Source organism: Mesoplodon mirus (assembly GCF_964341445.2).
Source record: "Mesoplodon mirus genome assembly, chromosome: X".
Lineage (NCBI taxonomy): Eukaryota > Metazoa > Chordata > Mammalia > Artiodactyla > Ziphiidae > Mesoplodon > Mesoplodon mirus.
The window spans coordinates 15541579-15567635 of NC_138981.1; the positions used below are offsets into that span (position 1 = coordinate 15541579).

A 26057-nucleotide genomic window follows, 5' to 3' on the forward strand; every position below is an offset into this window, starting at 1 on the left:
TAGGAAAAGAACATTCTTATACCTTCAGGTGTGATCATGACACTGAAGTCCTGCCTCTGAGACTCACACTAACATTGACCAGCTCTCCTCACAGAAGCCCTACTCCTGAGATGGGGCAGGTGGCATGGTGGCTGAGGGTGCAGGCTGGCTCTGGACTTGAATCCCAGCTCTGCCAGTCCCCAGTGACATGACCTTGAACGGGTCCTTGACCGTCTCTGTAGACTGGAGGTAACAGCGGCATCCACTTCACACGGGTGCTGCGGGATTTCTGGAGCTAACGGGTCGGGTGCGGGGGCAGCACACAGCCCATGATAAAAAAGCAGGCCTCGATAGTCCCGGACTCTGATAAGGAGGCCTCTGCGAACTCTGGCACCCAGGGCAGAAGCTGGAAGTGAAAGGTGAACTCTGTCCTGGGCGGCGGGGGGGGGGGCTCCCTTTTAGGGACAGCTGCTCTTTAATAGTCAGGGTCAAACCTCAGCATCAAAGACAACACGAGCCCACAGACAGCATTTCACACCCATTTTGCTTCGCAGGGCCTGGCTGCTGACACTACCCTCTTCCCGAGGTGCTTTTTGAGGCGCTGCTGCTGTGGCCTTCGAGCACAGTAACCCGGCCACGGAGACCTGTGGTACCCCAAGCTTGTAAAATAAGTTACTCTTGGCTTTCCTAGGGAAAACTGAAGTCTGTCCAAAGATCAAGCAATTCAACGGTGAGGCAAAATAACCTTTGCCTCTCCATTTTTCCATTACCCATCTTGTGCCTGTCATTTTTTCCCCTTTCTCTGGTTTCAAAATGCACTCTTTTGAACACACCCTGTATTTATCGCCCATCTCCATATATTTTTAGTTAATGTTTCATGAGAGTATCTATTGGTGGATTTCATGTTTCCCACTGCAGGTTTACCCTCACGCTTGAGTCCACAGGTAAAGAGAAAAATAAGAGACGAGAGATGTGACTTGCAGAGGTGAGCAAGTGAAAATATAAGAGGACCAACAGGGTGTTTTTCCCATTCTGTTAGTGTTTACCACAAGCCTAAGTTCTGACAACAAGCAGCAGCACTGGGCCTGTTTTAATCAGAGGTCTTCCCTTGAATCTAGAGATTTGTAGCCTAAAAGACTGTTAACCAATACTGTTCCAAATGTTTTTCTTAGAGTTCATTTTATATACACACATGCTCACACACACGTGTGTTCATATATACATTTCATGTGTTGTATACAACATATATTATCTCATACAATATATACTTGTTAAAATCATATAGTTATATATTATATTGTTATTAAGATCACATATAGTTATTAAAATCATTTCTTAAATAGACTCAAGAAATAAAACAACTGCCATGTTGATTTTAGCTCACAAGTGGTAATTTGAGAGAACAGATAATTTAAGATGCTATTTCAACAACTGGGGAGATGTGAATATGGGCTGTGATAATGGCATTGTGGTTGTGTAAGAGAATGTCCTTGTCCTTATGAGATAAGATGCTGAGGTATTTAGGGGGTTAGTGTCTGGATGTCTGTAACTGATTCTCAAATGGTTGGGGTTGGGGGGTCATCCATAAAAAGAGAAAGCAAATGTGGAAATGTTACCGATTAGTGAATCTGGGCGAAAGGTGGGTTGGTATTCATTGACTCTTTCTGCAAATTTTCTGTAGATTTGAAATTTTTTTAAAAAGGTGTTGGCAGAAAAAGATATTTTCATGACTGTTCAACAAAAGCCTCCTTCCTCCCAGGTAAGACAGAGCATAATTATAAAAACCCGAGAAATTCTCGAAAATCTTGATTAAAATACATTGCCAAATCAGAACATTTTTTTTTGTATCTGATCATATTTAATGATGCTTTACAGTAGGATAATTCTAAATACATAAAAATCTAAATGAATTAAAGAACAAAGCAATACTCAAATAGGGAAAATAAAAACTTTTTTTTTGAGTATTGTTTATATATATATATATATATTTTAATTTTTTTAATTAACAAATTTAATCAGTTATACATATACATATGTTCCCATATCCCTTCCCTTTTGCGTCTCCCTCCCGCCCTCCCTATCCCACCCCTCCAGGCGGTCACAAAGCACCGAGCTGATCTCCCTGTGCTATGCGGCTGCTTCCCACTAGCTATCTACCTTACATTTGGTAGTGTATATATGTCCATGCCGCTCTTTCGCTTTGTCACAGCTTACCCTTCCCCCTCCCCATATCCTCAAGTCCATTCTCTAGTAGATCTGTGTCTTTATTCCTGTCTTACCCCTATGTTCTTCATGACATTTTTTTCCCTTAAATTCCATATATATGTGTCAGCATACAGTATTTGTCTTTCTCTTTCTGACTTACTTCACTCTGTATGACAGACTCTAGGTCCATCCACCTCATTACAAATAGCTCAATTTCGTTTCTTTTTACGGCTGAGTAATAGTCCATTGTATATATGTGCCACATCTTCTTTATCCATTCATCCGGTGATGGACACTTAGGTTGTTTCCATCTCCGGGCTATTGTAAATAGGGCTGCTATGAACATTTTGGTACATGACTCTTTTCGGATTATGGTTTTCTCAGGGTATATGCCCAGTAGTGGGATTGCTGGGTCATATGGTAGTTCTATTTGTAGTTTTTTAAGGAACCTCCATACCGTTCTCCATAGTGGCTGTACCAATTCACATTCCCACCAGCAGTGCAAGAGTGTTCCCTTTTTTCCACACCCTCTCCAGCATTTATTGTTTCTAGATTTTTTGATGATGGCCATTCTGACTGGTGTGAGATGATATCTCATTGTAGTTTTGATTTGCATTTCTCTAATGAGTAAAGATGTTGAGCATCCTTTCATGTGTTTGTTGGCAGTCTGTATATCTTCTGTGGAGAAATGTCTATTTAGGTCTTCTGCCCATTTTTGGATTGGGTTGTTTGTTTTTTTGTTATTGAGCTGCATGAGCTGCTTATAAATTTTGGAGATTAATCCTTTGTCAGTTGCTTCATTTGCAAATATTTTCTCCCATTCTGAGGGTTGTCTTTTGGTCTTGTTTATGGTTTCCTTTGCTGTGCAAAAGCTTTGAAGTTTCATTAGGTCCCATGTGTTTATTTTTGTCTTTATTTCCATTACTCTAGGAGGTGGGTCAAAAAGGATCTTGCTGTGATTTATGTCATAGAATGTTCTGCCTATGTTTTCCTCTAAGAGGAAATCTTGATTAAAATACATTAAAATACATTGCCAAATCAGAACATTTTTGTGTAAATCTTACAGCTAAAAGCAAAAGGCCTATCTTTTCTCTAAGAAGTGAGTTAATACATAGTCAGTACTGATGCATACCAATGTCAAATAATCTGCAATAAAAGCGAGAATAACATACACAAGACAGTTAAGGTGCATGGAATGATCAGGACTCGGGATTGGTGGCAGCTTTTAAGGAACTCTATATGTAAGATTTCACATTTGTTCTCCAAATAAGGTCCTAGAATTTTAGAACTGAAAAGCCTCAGAGAGAAATACAGTTCAATATTTTAATCCTGAATTTGTCTGCAATATAACAAAGGGCCATAGAAAACTAAATATAGAAAAGGTCCATCAAAAGTGTGGACATATACAAGTATTTAAAAGCTGATAAGTGCTTTTAAAGTTGATCTGGAAACCCCTTTTGTGAGTTACAGTTGGATCAATGTTCCCAGGAAATGTCCTAATTCTTTCATGGAACTCTTTCTAAGAGAAATAAATTTAGTCTCCAATTTTAAATCCTGGCAGTTCCAAAAGTTTGAAGTAATTCCAATTGAATAAAAGTAAGTCAAGTATTTTCACGAGTTTTTAGAATGATTAACAAAATAGATTTGGCAAGGAAAAGAAATAAAAAGCACATATGGGAACAACAAATAATGAAAAAGTTGAAAAATGACCATGCTATTTGGCAATCTTGCTTTGCCAAATGAAACCACAAATTATTGTGTATCTTCCCCCGACTTCTTAAACCTGCTTCTCAATGATATTTTATTCATTCATTCAGTTATTCAAAAATTTAACCACCTAGGGACTTCCCTGGTGGCACAGTGGTTAAGAATCCACCTGCCAATGCAGGGGACACAGGTTCGAGCCCTGGTCTGGGAAGATCCCACATGCCGCAGAGCAACCAAGCCCGTGCGCCACAAGTACTGAGCCAGCACTCTAAACCCCACAAGCCACAACTACTAAGCCCGCATGCCACAACTACTGAAGCCCGCGCACCTAGAGCCCATGTTCCGCAACAAGAGAAGCCACCGCAATAAGACTGCACCGCAACGAAGAGTAGCCCCCACTCGCCGCAACTAGAGAAAAGCCCGCGCGCAGCAACTAAGACCCAACACAGCCTAATTAATTAATTAATTAATTTTAAAAAGTGGATGTTTATTTAAAAAAAAATTTAACCACCTTATATGTACAAAACATCAGAGGGACTTCCAAGGCTATAAGGCAATTCTTTAAACTATGTAGTATTTGATTATCTATTTCAGCATTTTTTTCTTGATGTGCAGAAAATTATTGTTTTCAAGCCTAAATATGCAACTAAATTGAAAAAAACCAACCCTCCATATTTGAGCTTTCTGAAATGTGAACAGTGAGCAAATATCCTAGTTCCACATTGTAGGGAAAATATAATCTAAGGGGTAAAGAATCCAAGCTTATACTTGGGACTCTGAACCATTAAGCAACTGTTGAGGTGGCCCTTTATTGGATCTTGCGCTTAATTATGAAGCTCATGCAGTCTTAGGCTTGGGTTTCAAAAATCATTAATAATTACCCTTAAATGGCAAACAAAAGGAAAATTTCATAATCAGGGTGGTGTAGCTGTAAAGACTATAAAAGTCACAGGATCCTGCTCAGCTTCTCACACTCCTATTTGATTCTTCCAGCTGCCTCACTGCTGGACGACCAGGTAAGTGTGATTTTAGTACTGCCTGTAGCTGCTTCTGCTTCCTTTCAGAATGGTGTGAAAGATCACGGTCTAGAGAAAAAGTGGGTTTGTGCCACCTAAAGATATTACCAGTAACTTAAGAGGCTAGAAGCTGTGGTCAGGTTTCTTCAAGACCACAGCCTACAGCATGCAGAGCAGGTACCTAAAATGTGAAAAATGTCATAATTACTAGTAAAAGTATTTGGCTCCAAAGACTATCTTCTAACAGATGTACTCCAAAAACAGACATTTAACAACCTATCTAAGATGATTTTTTTTTTTTAATTTTTTTGTGGTACGCGGGCCTCTCACTGCTGTGGCCTCTCCCGTTGCGGAGCACAGGCTCCGGACGCGCAGGCTCAGCGGCCATGGCTCACGGGCCCAGCCGCTCCGTGGCATGTGGGATCTTCCCGGACCGGGGCACGAACCCGTGTCTCCTGCATTGGCAGGCGGACTCTCAACCACTGCGCCACCAGGGAAGCCCGATGATTATTTTTTTTTTTTTTTTTTTTTTTTTTTTCTTTTTGCGGTATGCGGGCCTCTCACTGTTGTGGCCTCTCCCGCTGCGGAGCACAGGCTCCGGACGCGCAGGCCCAGCGGCCATGGCTCACGGGCCCAGCCGCTCCGCGGCATATGGGATCCTCCCAGACCGGGGCACGAACCCGCATCCCCTGCATCGGCAGGCGGACTCTCAACCACTGCGCCACCAGGGAGGCCCCCGATGATTATTTTTAAAACACGTTTTCAGTCACTGGTACATTGTGATTCCCACAGTTCCTGCCCCCTCTCTCCTCCTCCTCCTCTTTATCTTCCCCTCTCCCCTTTTCTTTATTCTCTCTCACCTATGCCTAGGAAACAGCCCAAAAGCACTCAACTCCTGCTGGCAATCATCAGTATAAAGTACTTCAGCTTTTTGGTAAGTTCATTTCTTTCTCAATTTACAGGACACCAAAATGAGTACAAACAAGCTTCCTGAAGAACTGAAGAGGATTTTTGAAAAATATGCAGCCAAAGAAGGTGATCCAAACCAGCTGTCGAAGGAGGAGCTGAAGCTATTGATTCAGACTGAATTCCCCAGTTTACTGAAAGTGAGTATACCACGACAGAGCCCGCTGATGGGGCGGCGATGGTGGGAAGGGAGGGGAGAAGAGAGGAAAGGACACGGCCAGAGGCTGAGGTCCGCGACGATACGGATCAGAGCTCCATCTCAGGCAGAGCGCCCAGCAGCCCAGGCATAGGCATCACCGGAGGGAGGGCGCTTGAATGTGTGCTTTCCTCCCCTGAGGGCAGGCCACATTTCAGAAGGCAAGCTCCTAGAAAACACGGACTACGCCTTCTATTGCCCACAGCCTTGACACAGAACTCCCCGGGACCAGCCATAGGAAACAGAAGCCATGATCGCACTCTTACCTAGCTAGGCCTGGAAGACCCGCAGGTTGCCAAGCAAACACACTAAGGCCTTCAGCCTGGATTCAGCACCCCTGTGCCAGGCTTTAGGAAAACAACGAGGCCTGTACGGTTATAGGAGCTGGACTTGGATGTGCTCCACTGTTATAGGCAGGATCTCTCAACTAGACCAACACTTACTTGGCAGTCTGTTAAGAAAACCGGCTTCATGCTGATAAATTGCCCTCTGGCGACACCCATTTCTATTTCAAAAGCATTTACATTTGTGTTAATTTGTGTTAAGCACCTAAATTTGTGCTGATGAGCAACCACAGGTTTCTAAACAACTTTCAGGAAAGGATTACATTTCCTCAGCCATAAAGTTTCTGACCAAAACCATCCCAGAGTTATCAAAATCAAAATGCATCTAGAGGCAATAAGGGATAGGGAAAGGTTGATTCTCTTTGCTCCAATACAGTTTGTTTCCCTTGGAACTAAAAACCATCTTCAAAATGGAAGCAACTGTGCAACTACCTGTTACATTTGACTTGGTCCCTACTTAGCTCTAACTTCAGAATTTGGTTCTCAGTTTTTAACCAGAGATGTCCCTTCTGTCAATATGACATGTGAGAAGGTTTCTAGTTTTAGTTGTTGAGGTTTCTGTTTTTAGTACTAAAAAGTGAAGTAGCTGAATTCAATGACCTTGTAATCGATATTGTCTTATAGTTAAAATGTGAAATAACTTGAAAAGTTAAAGGTACTAGCAGAAAAAGAGACTTTCTAATAAAAATAAAAACCAGTGTTTCTGAGAAAGATTCAACTTTTAAAAAAACTCTTAAATTTTTCCAAAAGGAAGAAAAATAATAATAGGAATAATAGAAAATAATAAGAAAAAGAAGAAAAATAATAATCTGACAGGAAAGCCTAGGCAATCTATTCAAACAAGTTGTTTTTAAATAAGGTAAGATGGGTGATTTTTTCTGTATTTTTCTATATTTTATGTATTTCCTATAAAAAGCACATATGACTTTTCTAATTTGGTTAAAGGTAGGAAGACTAATGGTAAGTTGTGAAAAATCTACTTATCAAGTCATGTACTGATTATATTTCCATATGGATTTCTAAGGTTTTCTAAGCTATACTCTGTTTACATCACATCACCTTGTATGGTTTAGAATCTAGCAAATGCTTCAGGAAAACAGTGCTTGGTATTTAGAAAACAGATGCTAAGTAACTAACACAGTTTGGTCTTGTGAGCATAGCTGAGTGCCAGTGTCTTTACAGGAATCTTAGGGACTAAATCATACCTTGATGTAGAGATTTGTTGCACAACAGTGTGAACATACTTAATATTACTGAACCGTATACTTAAAAATAGTTAAGATGGGGAATGTTATCTTATGTGTTTTTTACCACAATTAAAAAAAATTTTTCGAAGCTGACTTATAAACTAAACTGTTATTTCAATAGGTTTCCTGGGTACTATTTTGCCACAGAGACTCCTAACCTGAAAGTCAGAGTTCTGATGGCTTTAAGATTTGAGTTTTACGGCAGTGGAGGGGCTCAGAACAAGTCTCCCTGAAATATGCCACTTTAGCATGAAGATTACTTGGAACTAAAAAAAATCAAAACCCAAAGATTCAGGGAAAGCTCTTTACCTCCCACTCAACTGCCTAAATTTACACTGCAAAGAGAGCTCTTCTTTTACCAGGAAGAGAGCTCTTGCTAGAGATTCCTTTTTTCCTAAGAAATTTATCTGTAGAACAGGCCAAACTTTTGTTTTCCAAACATCTCTGCCTACCTCTGAATGGCCTTCCTTCCTTTTGTAGCCTTAGCCCAGGATGTTATATAAGCCTCAGTTACCTGGCTGCCCTTTGGGTATCACATTTTTATGGGGAACCCTGTACCTATGTAATTAAACTTGTTTTTCTCCTGTTGATCTGTCTATGTCAATTTAATTAATAGACCAGCCAAAGAACCCAGAAGGGAGGAAGGGAAATTTTTCCACCCCTACAGCAGAGACAAAAATTAATTCTGCTTAATTCACTACAGGAACACCAGTAGTCAAAAGGGAGTTGAGCTGAACATGATCTGATGTAACAAGCAGTGGTTCTCTGAGTAGTCAGTCCTGGACCAGCAGCATCAACACCGCCCAGGAACCTGTTGGAAATACAGATTCTCAGGTCCTACCCCAAGCCTAGTCAATCGGAAGCTCTGGGAGTAGGACCACCCATCAGTTTGGGTTTACTAAGGTCAGCAAGCCCACCTGGTGATTCTGACGCATGCCAAAGTGTGAGAACCACTGAGCCAAAGTCATCCTGCATAGCGTAGCAGTGGGCTGCAACCCGGGGTTTGGGAAAAAACTAGGGTGGTTGCTAATTAAGGGGTTGAGCTCTGGAGTCAGTGTTTGAACCCCAAGCCCTCTACTTACCAGCTGGGGGCCCTGAGCAAGTCAGCGGGTGTCTCAAAGCCTCAGTTTCCTCATCTGTAAAGTGGATCTCCCGCACACGGCAGCTGGGAGAACTGCACAGGCTAAGGAAAAGCTTTGGCATGGGGCTGGTCCATGGCAAGCCTAGGATCACATGCTGGTCCAGCTCTGGGGCTGGATGCCAAACCAGTTACCAAGGAAACCTTGGAGCAGGGCCCCTTGGCAGTCAAGTAAAGCCCTGGGACTTCTCAAAAGAATGATTTAGATTTAGTTTACATAGGAAACCAATTATTTTAAAATACACATTATCAATTTTAAAATAATAAATGTATGATATAGTTTTTTTTAAAAAAAGGGTAGTCAGTTCTGTGACATGAAGCAATACAACTAAAGTTAGTTTTTTCATCCCTATCAGTAACATGTGACTGAAAACTCGGCTGCCTTCTAGGAACGCAGACCCAGTGTCTCTAATTTCGGAGAATGTGCAGCAGTAACTGAATCATTTTCTCTCCTCTCTTCTATCCCATCCTTTTTGTCTAAAACCAGGGTCCAAGCACCCTAGATGACCTCTTTCAAGAACTGGACAGGAATGGAGATGGAGAAGTTAGTTTCGAAGAATTCCAGGCGTTAATAAAAAAGATATCCCAGTGAAGGAAAAAACAAAACAGATGATTCTAAGAACCGGAAGAAGAGTGCCTGGGATGTGGCCCTATTCTGTACGAAACCACCATTGTCTCCACTTAATTCTTTGCAATTGTAATGATCAAGCAGTGAGGTCTAATTACTGAATAAAGAAATCCTTAGACATGTCTCACCTTGTCAAGTACTGACCCCTGTAGCTTACTAGATTTGAAAGTAACCTTAATTTGATGCACCTAATTTATAGATTTATAAAGAAAAAAAAAAAGGCCCAGAATAGTTCCATGATCTTGACCAAGACCACAAAGATGGTGGCGGAGAGTTGGAAAGAATTCTGACGAGTCAAACCAACTCCCTCCTTCCACTCGTCCACCAGAATAACCCCCTCCCTGCTCTCCCTCCGCAGCCACGCAGGGCTCACATCATTCCCAGCATCAACTCGTATTTCACTCTAGTCAATAGCTATGGAGAAACAGACTTCACAAAACAGACACTTGTCTTTAAAGTTATCTCCCAGCATCGGCTGTGCCTCTTGAATCAATGACCCTTTGGGGGAGCAAAAGGAATGTATGTCCAGAGAGTCAGTTCCATTCCATCATTGAGGGGACGGCCTTGGTTCTAGTATGTGACATGGAAAATAAAAGGGACAGGAAGGCATAGGGCCCTCCAGCTCTGGCATCCTGCGGTGCTGGGATGCTGGGTATCTGAGAAACAGCTAGTCCTCAAGTTCTACTAGTTGAATCCAGCTGTGGAGGGGGGCGGGGAGAGGGAGGAGCGTGGGAGAGGAGTAACTTTCTTCTGCCCCTTACCAGACAGTAAAAATGGCAAAGTCAAATCAGTCTAAGTTGGCCACGGCAGCCCACCACAGCAGTGCCCTGGAAGCCAGGTCTTTATCCTGACCACCACTCTCCCCTCCTCGGAAACACCCACAAATCATCAGTGCTGCACCCATTCCCTTTGGCCAGCATCTCAACCTTTCTGTTCATTATCACTTTCCTAATGAGCCTTGTTAGACACTTTTTTCCCAGTTGCCCCTCCAACAAAATTTTAATTCCACATATATTTTGTGTATACCTGTTTATGTACCACATTCATATCTGCGCTTTAGACATGGTATAAGATGGTTTTTTGACCCACCACCGCCCCTCAAAAGCAATTTTAACCCCTGTGGTGTAAGCACATAGGGTAGCACGTCCCCAGAGAAAGAAAACCAGGCATGGCTGGTTTTCTTGACATAAGAGAACACATTTTTGGCCTAAGCCATTTTGTGATCTAAGCCTGGCCATAATGCTTGTCCTTGAACAGGTCTCAGTAATTAATGACCTTAAGGAAACAATGTAGGAACAAATGACTTATCAGGCAAGAGAAGTAACAAGAGCAAAGATAATATATCAGTTGTAAAGACCCCCAGTTCTGTTTCAGCAGTAAAGACTAGCCTGAAGCACTCAACCACCAGATCAACTGGAACCTAAGGGATGATAATGTTGACCTTTTCTGACCCTTGTGACTTCAGTCAACTAAAGCTTGGATTGTGTGAACCACCCAAGCCCCTTCGTGAATACGCATGTACCCTTAGCTTAAAACTTCCCCAGTTTTCAGGGAGACACTGCTTTGAGAACGATCCCTGGTGTTCTCCTTACTTGCTGCAAGTAATAGATCCTTCCTCCTCCCATGCTTTGGCTTGGTTGCATCTTTTGGCTCAACACCCATGAAGAGGTGAACCCAGTTTTTGGGTAACATTGGGAGCAATAGTGCATGCCTTTGAACAATGTTCTTCGATGTTTTTATTTTTAACTCATGCTCTAGAGCCAAAATTGCCACACTTTACTTTCTGTAGTTGACATCAGAAAGATATGGGATTATCTTCACTTTCAAAATGTAGGAAATGACAACATTGAATGGTTTTAAAACTACACAAGCCCTCCTGAAGATTCTGCTATGACCTTACTCTCAAGCTGAGAATCACTGCCTGAAAAGTACTGCCTTTGAGTCAGTTTTTTTAACCTAACATATTTGAAGTGTGTGCTGGGTATGTCAGTCAAGTTGGCTAATGTAATTTTCCCAGTAGCTTCAACTGTGCACTTGAAGGCACTCCAAGGTGGGCACACACCCACTCCCCACCTCGTTCACCCTGTAGGGGAGCAGAATTTGCCCCCCTATGTCTCTTTGGCATATTAATTCTTTTAAGCTGGTTATTTTCTAAGAAACAGCAGACATGGGAGAAACGCTGAAAACCAAGTAGAAGTTACCCTTTTGTAAGAAACATTTACATGCATAAGGAAAATCTCCATTTGTAAGGGTGTCTCCTTGACTGTACCAAGAAGAGGAGGATGACCAAATCTCTAGAAACTTATCAATGGAGAAGGCAAAGGCTTACATCTGCATGAAAAGCTCACCCTTGTTTACCATGCTTTTCCTGGTCACCTCCCATAACTGACTCCCCACTGTCCACACCCTCTTTTGTCTTTAGCCAGAGATGGTATTCAAGGTGAAAGCCTTCTCTCCCATGTATTCATGTTATTCAATTTTTGTGTGATTTTCTCCTGTTAATCTGTCTCATGTCCATTTAATTCTTAGACCAGCCAGAAGAACCTAGAAGGGTAGAGGAAAATGTCTTCCTCCCCAACAACCCATAGAGCGGGCAGGGGGCTGTCCATAGGCTGAGGAGTTGCATCTCAGACAGGCAAGTCCTGGTGATGTAAGAATCTAGAACAAGGCCAGCCAGGGTGGCCCAAAGTGGGCCAGGCATAAATGAGTTAGGCAGTAGATAGTGACTTGAGGACAAGGTGGGGGGAGGTCATATATTTAAATTTGCTTGAACATGAGCTAAAAAAAAAAAATCTCTGAAAGGACACAGAAGAAAGTGAGGCAGGAGATAGGTGGGCTCCAGGCTAGGCATTTACAACTGGCCTCCTGTTCACACCTCCTGGGGTGAGAAGAAGATGAGCTCCAGGCCGGACATTCATTGCCAGCCCCCAGTTTACATTTCCTGGGGCAAGAGACAAAAGGGCTCCAGGACTGCATATTTATGACCGGACTCCTGTCTATATTTCGAGATCTGCACCTTGATATAAGAAACAGGAACAGGGTAGATAACCGGACACCGGACACTTTTATGGCAGAGACAGAGAGGGGCTAAACCCTGTTAAAAGATCGAGAGGTCATACATTTCCCATCCTTGGGGCAAGGGAGACACTACGCATGCACAAAAGCCTTCACAGGGTTAAAAAGGCAGGAGATGCCAGACCATAGTAAGTCCTGCTACCTCCCTCCCAGAGGCCTTTGCGATGATAGCCATCTTGACTGAGAGGTGCATGTACACCCAGGGGAAGGTCCAGAGACAAATTAGCCATGGGGTCAAAACAATACGATTGGCCAAGAAGAAGACAAAGACCTGGAAGACTGCCCCCTCATAAAGGGTTTAAACTTCCCAAAGGCGCGACTCTTGCGACTCTCTCACTGAGTTCGCCTGTGCTTCTTTCCGCATGTACTCTGCTTTTCCAGTAAACTTTTTACTTTTCTCTTTACCTTCTGCCTCCTCGCCTGAATTCTTTCTTGACAAGGCAGGCAAGAACTAGGGACCCAGGCCCTAGCTGCTGGCCTCTGTGGTCCAGTGGTTAGGACACCCAGTCCGGGAACTAAGATCTTGCTTCCAGCTACTGCTCGTTGCTGCTTGCTGCAAGCTGCTGCTTACTGACGCCTGTGTCCAAAATCAAAACTAGCATCAGTGGTCACATGTTAGTATGAAAGCGAGTCCCCCTAAAACTGAATTCCCCTGCCGAGTTTATGATTAACCTCTCTATTAAAACCTTTTTCCCCTTTCTCATCCCCTCTGACCTCAATCCTGTGCTAACTGAACAATGATCAACCAGAGCCAGAGGGCTAAAAGTGCTCTTGTCAATAACATCCTTAACACACTCAGGTTGTTTCTCCAGGGCAAGATGAGCTAACAGACCGCCCCCCTCCCCAGGTCATGGACAACCTGGCCAAAGACTCATAACCTTAGGCATCCTGACTCTTGAAACTGCGATTAACAAATGTCACAAGACAATGATTAGCCCCACCTTCTTTGTCCTTCCCCTTTAAAAACCCCGTTAACTCGAAGACCAAATTGGAGGGGATCTGAGGCTCACCTCCCACTCCCTTGCTTGGCACCCTGCAATAAGCCCTTACTTTGCTGCAAATACCCGCTGTCAGAGTTTGGCTTTCTGAGCAGCGAGCACTCAACCCCTTGCTCGGTTTCAAGGAAAGGACTGGGCAGATGAGGGACAGAGGTGTGAAAGCCACTTCTCACTTCATATTTTATGGTACATTTTTGGTTTTTCAACCCTGTAAATGTGTGTCCCATCAAAAAGAATAAAAGAAAATTTTAAATAAAAAGAAAACATTTGTAAAATACCATATTGTTGCTTTTCATAATGAGCCTCTTTTCAACCTCTTTCTTATTTGGAACAGTCAGAAGATACAACCACCTAAATTTTGGGAAGTGCATTGGAACCTATTTCAAACACTCAGAAATGTAACCAGGAAAAAAGAAAAATGAGTTCTAACCCTTCCATCAAGAAACAAAGGAGATTTTTATATACCATGACGGAATGTTTAAACACAATCTGTATCATTCTAATTCATACAAGACCATTCTCATAGCATCAAAAGCCTTAAACATTTCTAATGACATTATATTCCACTGTAGGGATACCCCTTAGTGGTCTCAACTATTTCCCCATTGTGGGGCATCTAAATTACTGTCATTTTCTGATTCTTCTAACTAATGTTATACTGAATACCTGTTCACTTCTTTGTCAACATATCAGACTCCTTAGGAGAATTTCGGAGAAGTAAATGTCTGAGTCAGAGGGTATGAATATTTTTATGCTTTGTGAAAGAGACCACCTAGTTGACTTCCAAAAGGTTGTATTGATTCATATTGCTACAAACAGGCAGGAGAGCACCAACTTCACTCCCCAGACAGCATTCATCAGTCTCATTTTAACTACTTCATTAATCGCAACAGTACGTATCTTTTATTATTTCTGGTTTTTATAGGAATCCCCCACTACAGATGGTACCCAAATTACAATGCTTCAACTTTCCATTTTTCAGCTTTAAGATGGTACAAAAGCAATGTGCATTTAGTAGAAACTGTACTTCAATTTTTGAATTTTGATCTCCTCCTGAGCTTGAGATATGCAATATGATCCTCTCGTGATGCTGGGCAGCGGCAGCCACAACTCCCCGTCAGCCGTGCAATCACGAGGGGAAACAACTGATACACGTACAACCATTCTGCACCCAGACAACCATTCTGTTTTTCACTTTCAGTACAGTATTCAATAAATTATAAAACAGAGCAGGACCCTGCGAGGCCCTCCTGGGTACAAGCCCCTCCTTGTCTCCTGTTGCTTGTTTGTAGAAAAAGCTTTTGTCTCCTAGGCTTTCCCCAGGTTCCAAAGAGCAGACCCAGTTAATGATTAGAGAAGTGGAAAATGCAGAAACAAAGGAAAGCAATCAAACAAGAAAAGTACTAATAGCTTAAACAATAGAGTCACAGGACTCCTAGTTCCTCCTGAAGGGATATAGACAACAATCTGACACATATCTTTGAGTTGTTCTGCAGAAACTAAGTGGAAGATGTTGACTACATGCTGACCACAAGCACACAGACCCCAGACTGGTTGGAACCAGAAGACTGATGATTGAGATTCCTGAAACATCACCCTGTTACCTCACCACCAACCAATCAGAAAGAATGTCCATGAGCTGATCAGGCACCTTACGACCCTCTCCCATAATGCTGCCTTTAAAAACCCTTGCCTAAAAGCCATCAGGGAGTTTGGGTCTTTTGAGCACTAGCTGCACATTCTCCTTGTTTGGCACCCTGCAATAAACGCTGTCCCGTCCTTCACCAGAACCCGATGTCAGCAGACTGGCTTTGCTGTGCATCAGGCAGGTGGACCCAAGTTTGGTTCAGTAACAATTTCATGAGATTTTTAACACTTTATTATGAAATAGGCTTTGTGTGAGATGGTTCTTCCCAACTGTGGGCTAATGTAAGTGTTCTGAGCACATTTAAGGTAGGCTAGGCTAAACTATGATGTTCGGTAGGTTAGGCGTATTAAATGCATTGACTTCCCATATTCAGGACATAACCCCATCATAAGTCAGGGAAGATCTTTATTCTCCCACTGAGTTTATGGTTGGGTACTGTTTTGTAAAAGATATTCTTTCTCTTGTTTGAAGCACCCTGTCAAGTTTGTTATGAGATTGTGAGCACCAGGGTGTAGATACTGTACGCTGCCTATTGAGTGTCTATGGTGATACGGGGGTTCACTCTTTTGTTTGAACAATATGATGTGTTAATCAATTTAATTCCCAGGATAAACACACTATCCATTCATGACTGATTATCCCTTAACACTATTAAATTAGACATTCTAATATTTTATTTAAGGTTTTTACATCTTTATTAATAACCAACATTAGTCTATAGCTTGGAGTTTTATGTTTTGTTGTATGTGCTTTCTTGAGTTCTAATGTTTAGGTCATGTTAGCTTCCCATTTTCGCCTATGTTTTCGATCTCAATCCGCCTCTCATAAAGTAAATATACACTATCTCTTTCAATTCCAACATACATAAAGCACCTACTACAGGCAAGGTATTATACAAGATGCCATAAGAGATACAAATTGTCAGACCTCTCAGATCCTAAGTCAGTGATTTTGAGATCAGGTGAGGGAAAGGCTTAATCTAAGAAGTAGTATTTCAACTGGGATTTGTAGAAGCAACGTTGAATACAACGTGCAGAGAAGGGGCAGCACTGGGCATTGAAAAAGAGAGGAAACACAACAAATAAACATCATGTTGTTAAGAAGGAAGACACTTTCCTCTACCCTTATAAGGTCTTCTGGCTGGTCTAACAGTTAAATTGACATGAGACAGATTAACAAGACAAAATCAAAGTTTAATAACATGTATACATGGGAGAGACCCAGGAAAACTGAGTAACTCACCAAAATGGCCAAAACCCTAACCTTAAATACCAACTTCAGCCCAGACAAGAGGATGTTGAAGGTGGGTAGAGTCAGTTATGGGAGGTGACTAGGAAAAGCACAGTCAATAAGGGCAAGACTGTGATGCAGATTTGCACACTGCCTGAAGTCTTTTCTCCCCTCTCATCCCTCTGTCTCCTATGCCAAGTGAATCCTCCTAAAACACCCATTTCTATTGAAAAGTCTTCAGTAACAAGTACAGTATTTATCAATTACATAATATGTCAAGGTTGGCAGGTATTATCTTACTCATTCCCTGATCCTTCAGCATTAATTTTGACACTGACACTCAAGGACCTCTACAAATTCACACCAATCTCCTTTATTTCCTTCCACTTCTGTACAGGAGAGATGTGCTTCGGCCACACTATTTTATGACCAAATCTTGGACATTCCAGCCTACCATAAGCCTCCCCTCTTTTAAATGAACTCTCCAAGAGTCTCACAATCTTCCCTTCTTACTGTAACCCACAGTATTTCCCCCCTCTCACCACCCCGGACCCCGAATTCTTAAGTATCCAAGGTCTACCTGTGCTGTGCAATACCTTGGCCACTACACTAGGTGGCTATTGACATTAAAATCAATTAAAATTAAATAAAATTTAGGGACTTCCCTGGTGGCAGAGTGTTTAAGAATTCACCTGCCAGTGCAGGGGACACAGGTTCAAGCCCTGGGCCAGGAAGATCCCACATGCCGCAGAGTCACTAAGCCTGTGCACCACAACTACTGAGCCTGCGCTCTAGAGACCACGAGCCACAACTACTGAGCCCACGTGCCACAACTGCTGAAGCCCGCGTGCCTAGAGCCGGAGCTCCGCAACAAGAGAAGCCACCACAATGAGAAGCCCAAGCACCGCAAAAAAGGGTATCCCCTGATCACCGCAACTAGAGAAAGCCCGTGCACAGGAGCAAGGACCCAATGCAGCCAAAAATAAACTAATTAAATAAATTTTTTAAAAAATTAAATTAAATTTAAAATTCACTTCCTTCACAGAAGAGAAGACACAGAGACATAGGAAGAGGAGGAAGCAATGTGACCAGGGTGATAGAGATAAGAGTGAAGTAGGCCCTGAACCAAGATGGCAGAGGAGAAGGACACGCTCTCACTCCCTCACGCGAGAACACCAGAATCACAACTAACTGCTGAACAATCATCGACAGGAAGACACTGGAACTCACCAAAAAAGATACCCCACATCCAAAGACAAAGGAGAAGCCACAATGAGATGGTAGGAGGGGCGCAATCACAATAACATCAAATCCCATAACTGCTGGGTGGGTGACTCACAGACTGGAGAACACTTATACCACAGAAGTCTACCCACTGGGGTGAAGGTTCTGACCCCACGTCAGGCTTCCTAACCTGGGGGTCCGGCAACAGGAGGAGGAATTCCTACAGAATCAGACTTTGAAGGCTAGCGGGATTTGACTACAGGACTTTGAGAGGACTGGGGGAAACAGAGACTCCACTCTTGGATGGCACACACAAAGTAGTGTGCACATCAGGACCCAAGGGAAGGAGCAGTGACCCCATAGGAGACTGAACCAGACCTACCTGCTAGTGTTGGACGGTCTCCTGCAGAGGCGGGGGGTGCTGTGTCTCACCATGAGGAGGACACTGGCAGCAGAAGTTCTGGGAAGTACTCCTTGGCGTGAGCCCTCCCAGAGGCCACCATTAGCCCCACCAAATAGCCCGGGTAGGTTCCAGTGTTGGGTCCCCTCATGCCAAACAACCAACAGGGAGGGAACCCAGCCCCACCCATCAGCAGTGAAGAGGATTAAAGTTTTAATGAGCTCTGCCCACCAGAGCAACAGCCAGCTCTACCCACCACCGGTCCCTCCCATCAGGAAATTTGCACAAGCCTCTTAGATAGCCTCATCCACCAGAGGGCAGACAGCAGAAGCAAGGAGAACTACAATCCTGCAGCCTGTGGAACAAAAACCACATTCACAGAAAGACAGAAAAGGTGACAAGGTAGAGGGCTATGTATCAGATGAAGGAACAAGATAAAACCCCAGAAAAACAACTAAATGAAGTGGAGATAGGCAACCTTCCAGACAAAGAATTCAGAATAATGATAGTGAAGATGATACAGGACCTTGGAAAAAAAATGGAGGCAAAGAGCAAGAAGATGCAAGAAATGTTTAACAAAGACCTAGAAGAATTAAAGAACAAACAAACAGAGATGAACAATACAATAACTGAAATGAAAACTATACTAGAAAGAATCAATAGCAGAATAACTGAGGCAGAAGAACGGATAAGTGACCTGGAAGACAGATGGTGGAATTCACTGCTGCGGAACAGAATAAAGAAAAAAGAATGAAAAGAAATGAAGATAGCCTAAGAGACCTCTGGGACAACATTAAACGCAACAACATTTGCATTACAGGGGTCCCAGAAGGAGAAGAGAGAGAGAAAGGACCCAAGAAAATGTTTGAAGAGATTATAGTCAAAAATTTCCCTAACATGGGAAAAGAAATAGCCACCCAAGTCCAGGAAGCACAGAGAGTCCCACACAGGATAAACCCAAGGAGAAACATGCCGAGACACATAGTAATCAAATTGGCAAAAATTAAAGACAAAAATTATTGAAAGCAGCAAGGGAAAAATGACAAATAACATTCAAGGGAACTGCCATAAGGTTAACAGCTGATTTCTCAGCAGAAACTCTACAAGCCAGAAGGGATTGGAATGATATACTTAAAGTGATGAAAGGGAAGAACCTACAACCAAGACTACTCTACCTGGCAAGGATCGCATTCAGATTCGATGGAGAAATCAAAAGCTTTAGAGACAAGCAAAAGCTAAGAGAATTCCGCACCACCAAACCGGCTCTACAACAAATGCTAAAGGAACTTCTCTAAGTGGGAAACACAAGAGAAGAAAAGGACCTACAAAAACAAACCCAAAACAATTAAGAAAATGTTCAAAGGAACATGCATATCAATAATTACCTTAAACATGAATGGATTAAATGCTCCAACCAAAAGACACAGGCCTGCTGAATGGATACAAAAACAAGACCCATATATATGCTCTCTACAAGAGACCCACTTCAGACCTAGGGACACATACAGACTGAAAGCGAGGGGATGGAAAAATATATTCCATGCAAATGGAAATCAAAAGAAAGCTGGAGTAGCAATACTCATATCAGATAAAATAGACTTTAAAATAAAGAATGTGACAAGAGACAAGGAAAGACACTACATAATGATCAAGGGATCAATCCAAGAAGAAGATATAACAACTATAAATATATATGCACCCAAAATAGGAGCACTTCAATACATAAGGCAACTGCTAACAGCTATAAAAGAGGAAATCGACAGTAACACAATAATAGTGGGGACTTTAACACCTCAATGGACAGATCATCCTAAATGAAAATAAAGAAGGAAACAGAAGCTTTAAATGACACAATAGACCAGATAGGTTTAACTGATATTTATAGGACATTCCATCCAAAAACAGCAGATTACACTTTCTTCTCAAGTGCGCACAGAACATTCTCCAGGATAGATCACATCCTGGGTCACAAATCAAGCCTCAGTAAATTTAAGAAAACTGAAATCATATCAAGCATCTTTTCTGACCACAACGCTATGAGATTAGAAATGAATTACAGGGAAAAAAACCATAAAAAACACAACACATGGAGACTAAACAATACATTACTAATTAACCAAGACATCACTGAAGAAATCAAAGAGGAAATCAAAAAATACCTAGAGACAAATGACAATGAAAACATAGCGATCCAAAACCTATGGGATGCAGCAAAAGCAGTTCTAAGAGGGAAGTTTATAGCTATACAAGCCTACCTCAAGAAACAACAAACATCTCAAATAAACAATCTAACCTTACACCTAAAGGTGTAGGGAAAGAAGAACCAAAAAACCCCAAAGTTAGCAGAAGGAAAGAAATCATAAAGATCAGAGCAGAAATAAATGAAATAGAAACAAAGAAAACAGTAGCAAAGATCAATAAAACTAAAAGCTTGTTGTTTGAGAAGATAAACAAAATTGATAAACCATTAGCCAGACTCATCAAGAAAAAGAGGGAGAGGACTCAAATCAACAGAAATCAAAATGAAAAAGGAGAAGTTACAACAGACACTGCAGAGATACAAAGCATCCTAAGAGATTACTAAAAGCAACTCTATGCCAATAAAATGGACAACCTGGAAGAAATGGACAAATTCTTAGAAAGGTATAACCTTCCAGGACTGAACCAGGAAGAAATAGAAAATACGAACAGACCAATCACAAGTAATGAAGTTGGAACTGTGATTGAAAATCTTCCAACAAAAGTCCAGGATCAGATGCCTTCACAGGTGAATTCTATCAAACATTTAGAGAAGAGCTAACACCCATCCTTCTCAAACTCTTCCAAAACCTTGCAGAGGAAGGAACACTCCCAAACTCATTCTATGAGGCCACCATCACCCTGATACCAAAACCAGACAAAGATACTACAAAAATAGAAAATTACAGACCACTATCACTGATGAATATGGATGCAAAAATCCTCAACAAAATACTACCAAACAGAATCCCACAACACATTAAAAGGAGCATACACCATGATCAAGTGGAATTTATCCCAGGGATGCAAGGATTCTTCAACAGATGCAAATCAATCAATGTGATACACCATATTAGCAAATTGAAGAATAAAAACCATATGATCATCTCAATAGATGCAGAAAAAGCTTTTGACAAAATTCAACACCCAGTTATGATAAAAACGCTCCAGAAAGTGGGCATAGAGGGAATCTACCTCAACATAATAAAGGCCATATACGACAAACCCACAGTAAACATCATTCTCAACGGTGAAAAACTGAAAGCGTTTCCTCTAAGATCAGGAACAAGACAAGGATGTCCACTCTCACCACTATTATTCAACATAGTTTTGGAAGTCCTAGCCATGGCAATCAGAGAAGAAAAAGAAATAAAAGGAATCCAAACTGGAAAAGAAGAAGTAAAACTGTCACTGTTTGCAGATGACATGATACTATACATAGAGAATCCTAAAGATGCCACCAGAAAACTACTAGAGCTAATCAATGAATTTGGTAAAGTTGCAGGATACAAAATTAATGCACAGAAATCTCTTGCATTCGTATACACTAATGATGAAAAATCTGAAAGAGAAATTTAGGAAACACTCCCATTTACCACTGCGACAAAAAGAATAAAATACCTAGGAATAAACCTACCTAGGGGGCCTCCCTGGTGGCGCAGTGGTTGAGAGTCCGCCTGCCGATGCAGGGGATACGGGTTCGTGCCCCGGTCTGGGAGGATCCCATATGCCGCGGAGCGGCTGGGCCCGTGAGCCATGGCCGCTGAGCCTGCGCATCCGGAGCCTGTGCTCCGCAACGGGAGAGGCCACAACAGTGAGAGGCCCGCGTACGGAAAAAAAAAAAAAAAAAAAAAAAAAACCTACCTAGGGAGACAAAAGACCTGTATGCAGAAAACTATAAGACACTAATGAAAGAAATTAAAGATGATAGCAACATATGGAGAGATATACCATGTTCTTGGATTGGAAGAATCAATATTGTGAAAACGACCATACTACCCAAAGCAATCTACAGATTCAATGCAATCCCTATCAAATTACCAATGGCGTTTTTTACGGAACTAGAACAAATCATCTTAAAATTTGTATGGAGACACAAAAGACACTGAATAGCCAAAACAGTCTTGAAGGATAAAAACGGAGTTGGAGGAATCAGACTCCCTGACTTCAGACTATAGTATAAAGCTACAGTAATGGAGACAATATGGTACTGGCACAAAAACAGAAACATAGATCCATGGAACAAGATAGAAAGCCCAGAGATAAATCCACGCACCTATGGTCAACTAATCTATGACAAAGGAGGCAACAATATACAGTGGAGAAAAGACAGCCTCTTCAATAAATGGTGCTGGGAAAACTGGACAGCTACATGTAAAAGAATGAAATTAGAACACTCCCTAACACCATACACAAAAATAAACTCAAAATGGATTCGAGACCTAAATGTAAGACCAGACACTATAAAACTCTTAGAGGAAAACATAGGAAGAACACTCTTTGACATAAATCACAGCAAGATCTGTTTTGATCCACCTCCTAGAGTAATGGAAATAAAAACAAAAATAAACAAATGGGACCTAATGAAACTTCAAAGCTTTTGCACAGCAAAGGAAACCATAAACAAGACGAAAAGACAACCCTCAGAATGGGAGAAAATATTCACAAACGATGCAATGGATAAAGGATTAATCTCCAAAATATATAAACAGCTCATGCAGCTCAATATTAAAAAACAAACAACCCGATCCAAAAATGGACTGAAGTCCTAAATAGACATTTCTCCAAAGAAGACATACAGATGGCCAAGAAGCACATGAAAAGCTGCTCAACATCACTAATTATTAAGAGAAATGCAAATCAAAACTACAATGAGGTATCACCTCACACCAGTTAGAATGGGCAGCATCAGAAAATCTACAAACAACAAATGCTGGAGAGGGTGTGGAGAAAAGGGAACCCTCTTGCACTGTTGGTGGGAATGTAAATTGATACAGCCACTATGGAGAACAGTACAGAGGTTCCTTAAAACACAAAAAATAGAATTACCATATGATCCAGCAATCCCACTACTGGGCATATACCCAGGGAAAATCATAATTCAAAATGACACATGCACCCCAATGTTCATTGCAGCACTATTTACAATAGCCAGGTCATGGAAGCAACGTAAATGCCCACCGACAGACGAATGGATAAAGAAGATGTGGTACGTATATACAATGGAATATTACTCGGCCATTAAAAAGGAACGAAGTTGGGTCATTTGTTGAGATGTGGATCAACCTAGCGACTGTCGTACAGAGTGAAGTCAGAAAGAGAAAAACAAATATCGTATATTAACGCATATATGTGGAACCTAGCAAAATGGTACAGATGAACCGGTTTGCAGGGCAGAAACTGAGACAGAGATGTAGAGAACAAATCTATGGACACCAAGGGGGGAAAGCGGCAGGGGGCTGGGGATGGTGGTGTGATGAATTGGGCGATTGGGATTGACATGTATACACTGATGTGTATAAAACTGATGACTAGTAAGAACCTGTTGTATAAAAAAATAAATTAAATTGAAAAATGCAAAAAAAGAAGAGTGAAGTAGCCAAGGAAGCTAAGGGTTTCTCGGAGCAATGAGAAGCTGGAAGAGACAGGGAGGGACCCAAAACTAACTAACTAAATAAATAAAATAAAAATAAAAAAATAAAATTCAGTTCCTTAGCCACCCTAGCTAAATTTCAAGTGCTCCACAGCCCCATGTGGCTCGTGGCTGCCATAAAGGATGGCACAGATCCAGAACATTCTCTCATGGCAGAAGTCCTGGTTGTCAGAGCTGGTAGCATTACTGAGGGCGTACTCACATACTGCCACACATTTGGTTGTATGTCTCAGGCATCTGTGTCCTGTGTCTCCAACTAAACTGCGTGCAAGCAGGGTTGTGGCAGCTGCTCATTTGTAATACACTACATTTAGGACTGCACTTAAGTGGACGAGTGCCAAATGCACAGTGAGTTTTTTCTTAATAATCTCTTTCCACTAGAATCCAGCTATTTCTACTGCAAAAAAGAAAAAATCTTTCAAGTTGTTGAAATACCTATTCCTAAGGCATTTCCCATTGAGCTAAAGGTATAAAAGCTTTCAAATACATTAGCTTTGAAGTACTCATTTAGTCATTCAGTTATTGTTAAAATTATGGGCTACCCTTATTCACTAATGGGGGCTTACTCCCAGCTGTGCTGACTCCTTTTAAAACATAGACTCCAGTAACAGCCTGATATCAACTCTGAACCTATGGTCCCCACAGAGACAGGATTAAGTGACTATTAGTCTCCCACACTGGTCCATAAAAAGCTATTTTACCCACAGTACAGCTGTCTTGCTCACAGCTGCTTTTATGAGAAAAAAGTTCTTTAGCCCAAACTAAGCTCCAAATGACTTCTTTAAGATCATTTTGTTAGTTGGGAAATGCTTACTACAATGTTCTAAATTAAAGCAGTCTTCAAATTTATAAAAGTTGCCTGGAAGGTTATGGGTTTTTTTGGCCATGCAGCGGGGCTTGTGGGATCTTAGTTCCCCGACCAGGGATCGAACCCGGCCCCCCCCCCCCCCCCCCCCCCCCGGCAGTGGAAGCGTGGAGTTCTAACCACTGGCAGGGAATTCCCCCAAATTACAATTCTTAAGATTCCAGATGAACTCTTTTCCTATTTGCAGCCTCCTGTATTATTTTTTTAGTTGACACCAGTCTGTGTTGATGTGTTTGAATGTGGAACATGGATTCTGTTTTCAGATTCTGTTTCCATATCTAATGTAAATTCATATTTTTAAGTTATAATTTTCAGTAAACAGAAAAGAAATGCTAAAAATTATGCATATCCACATACCTAAACATCAGATTGAGATCATTCTTCCTATATATATCTCAAAAGCCAAAAACATTCTAAATATAAACTCTACAATGCCATGAGCTATCCTCCACATGAACTGGAGAGATCTGAAGCCAAATTCAAGGTCAAGGCTGTCAGCAGCAGCCATGTGATTGATACAGAGTCAGAATACAAGCCAGCTACAGCTGTGCTCCTGGTACACATCATCTAGAAGGCACGTGAAGCTGCTTTAAAGCAGGCCAGAAAGTCAGACTTGCTGTAGAACCTAAATATTCTGCAAAGTTCCAGAGCCTTCTATTTCACCTTGTGGATCAAGCAGAGAAATGGCACAATAAAATAAATTTTACTCACTCTCTCCTGGTACTTCCAGACTCAGAAAGGCTCTACCTTCACTCTTAGAAAAAAAACTATTTCTCCTTTTATGTGCATAAGAGACGCCCCCTCTTAGATATCTGTGCTGTATGCCAGTATATCTATTGATTTAATAAGCAACCATAAGATTAATCATGTATGCCAAAGGAGGGCCACGATGGCCCACGAAGGGGAGCAGAATTTGCCCCCCACACACAAAATATGCCTCTTTGGCATAAAGATTATCCTGGGCTGATTATTTTTAAGAAACAGGAGACATAGGAGAAGCTCTAAAACAGAACAGAAGTTACCCTTTTGTTAGAGACATTTGCATTTATAAGGGAAATCTCCATTTGTAAGGGTGTCTCCCTCTCTGTACCAGGAAGAGAAGGGTGACTCTAAATCTCTAGAAACTCTTTTCAATGGAGAAGGCGGGGACTTAAATCCGCATAACAAACTCACCCTTGTTTACTGTGCTTTGCCTTGAAAACCTCCCATGAATACCTCCACCCCCAACATCTTTTCTCTGTAGCTGGAGACGGTACTTAAGATGGTGGCTTGGGCCATTTCTGGGAGTTACTCAGTTTTCCTGGGTATACAGGAGGTATCCATGTTATTAAGCTTCTGTTTGTTTTTCCCCTGTTATTCCTTTATTACAAGGGGTCTCAGCCAAGAATCCAGAAGAGTAGAGGGAAATTATTTTTCTCCCCCACACCCATAAAACAGATTTTAGCTGCAAATATACCCTTTAGGAGGCTCCTGGTTTCCAAAACTATTTACTTTTTTAGCGAGAAGGGCCAGAATGGCCA

At 41.7% G+C, this 26057-nt stretch overlaps 2 protein-coding genes across 7 annotated transcripts in view; one reads left to right on the plus strand and one right to left on the minus strand.

Annotated features, from left to right (window-relative positions):
* Window positions 1-26057, minus strand: part of CTPS2 (CTP synthase 2) — a 108008-nt gene that overhangs the window by 41080 nt on the left and 40871 nt on the right. The gene's annotated exons all lie outside the window — the stretch shown is intronic.
* On the plus strand, window positions 5807-9522 carry S100G (S100 calcium binding protein G). The gene is made up of 2 exons (XM_082609628.1): window positions 5807-6013; window positions 9286-9522. Exons 1-2 carry the CDS (start codon window positions 5879-5881, stop codon window positions 9388-9390), a joined length of 240 nt encoding a protein of 79 aa, XP_082465754.1. The 5' UTR covers window positions 5807-5878; the 3' UTR covers window positions 9391-9522.

Coding starts and splice junctions, on each gene's coding strand:
- S100G (XM_082609628.1), top strand. CDS start 5,879: ATGAGTACAAACAAGCTTCCTGAAGAACTGAAGAGGATTTTTGAAAAA. Junction 6,014..9,285: donor AATTCCCCAGTTTACTGAAA/GTGAGTATACCA, acceptor GTCTAAAACCAG/GGTCCAAGCACCCTAGATGA.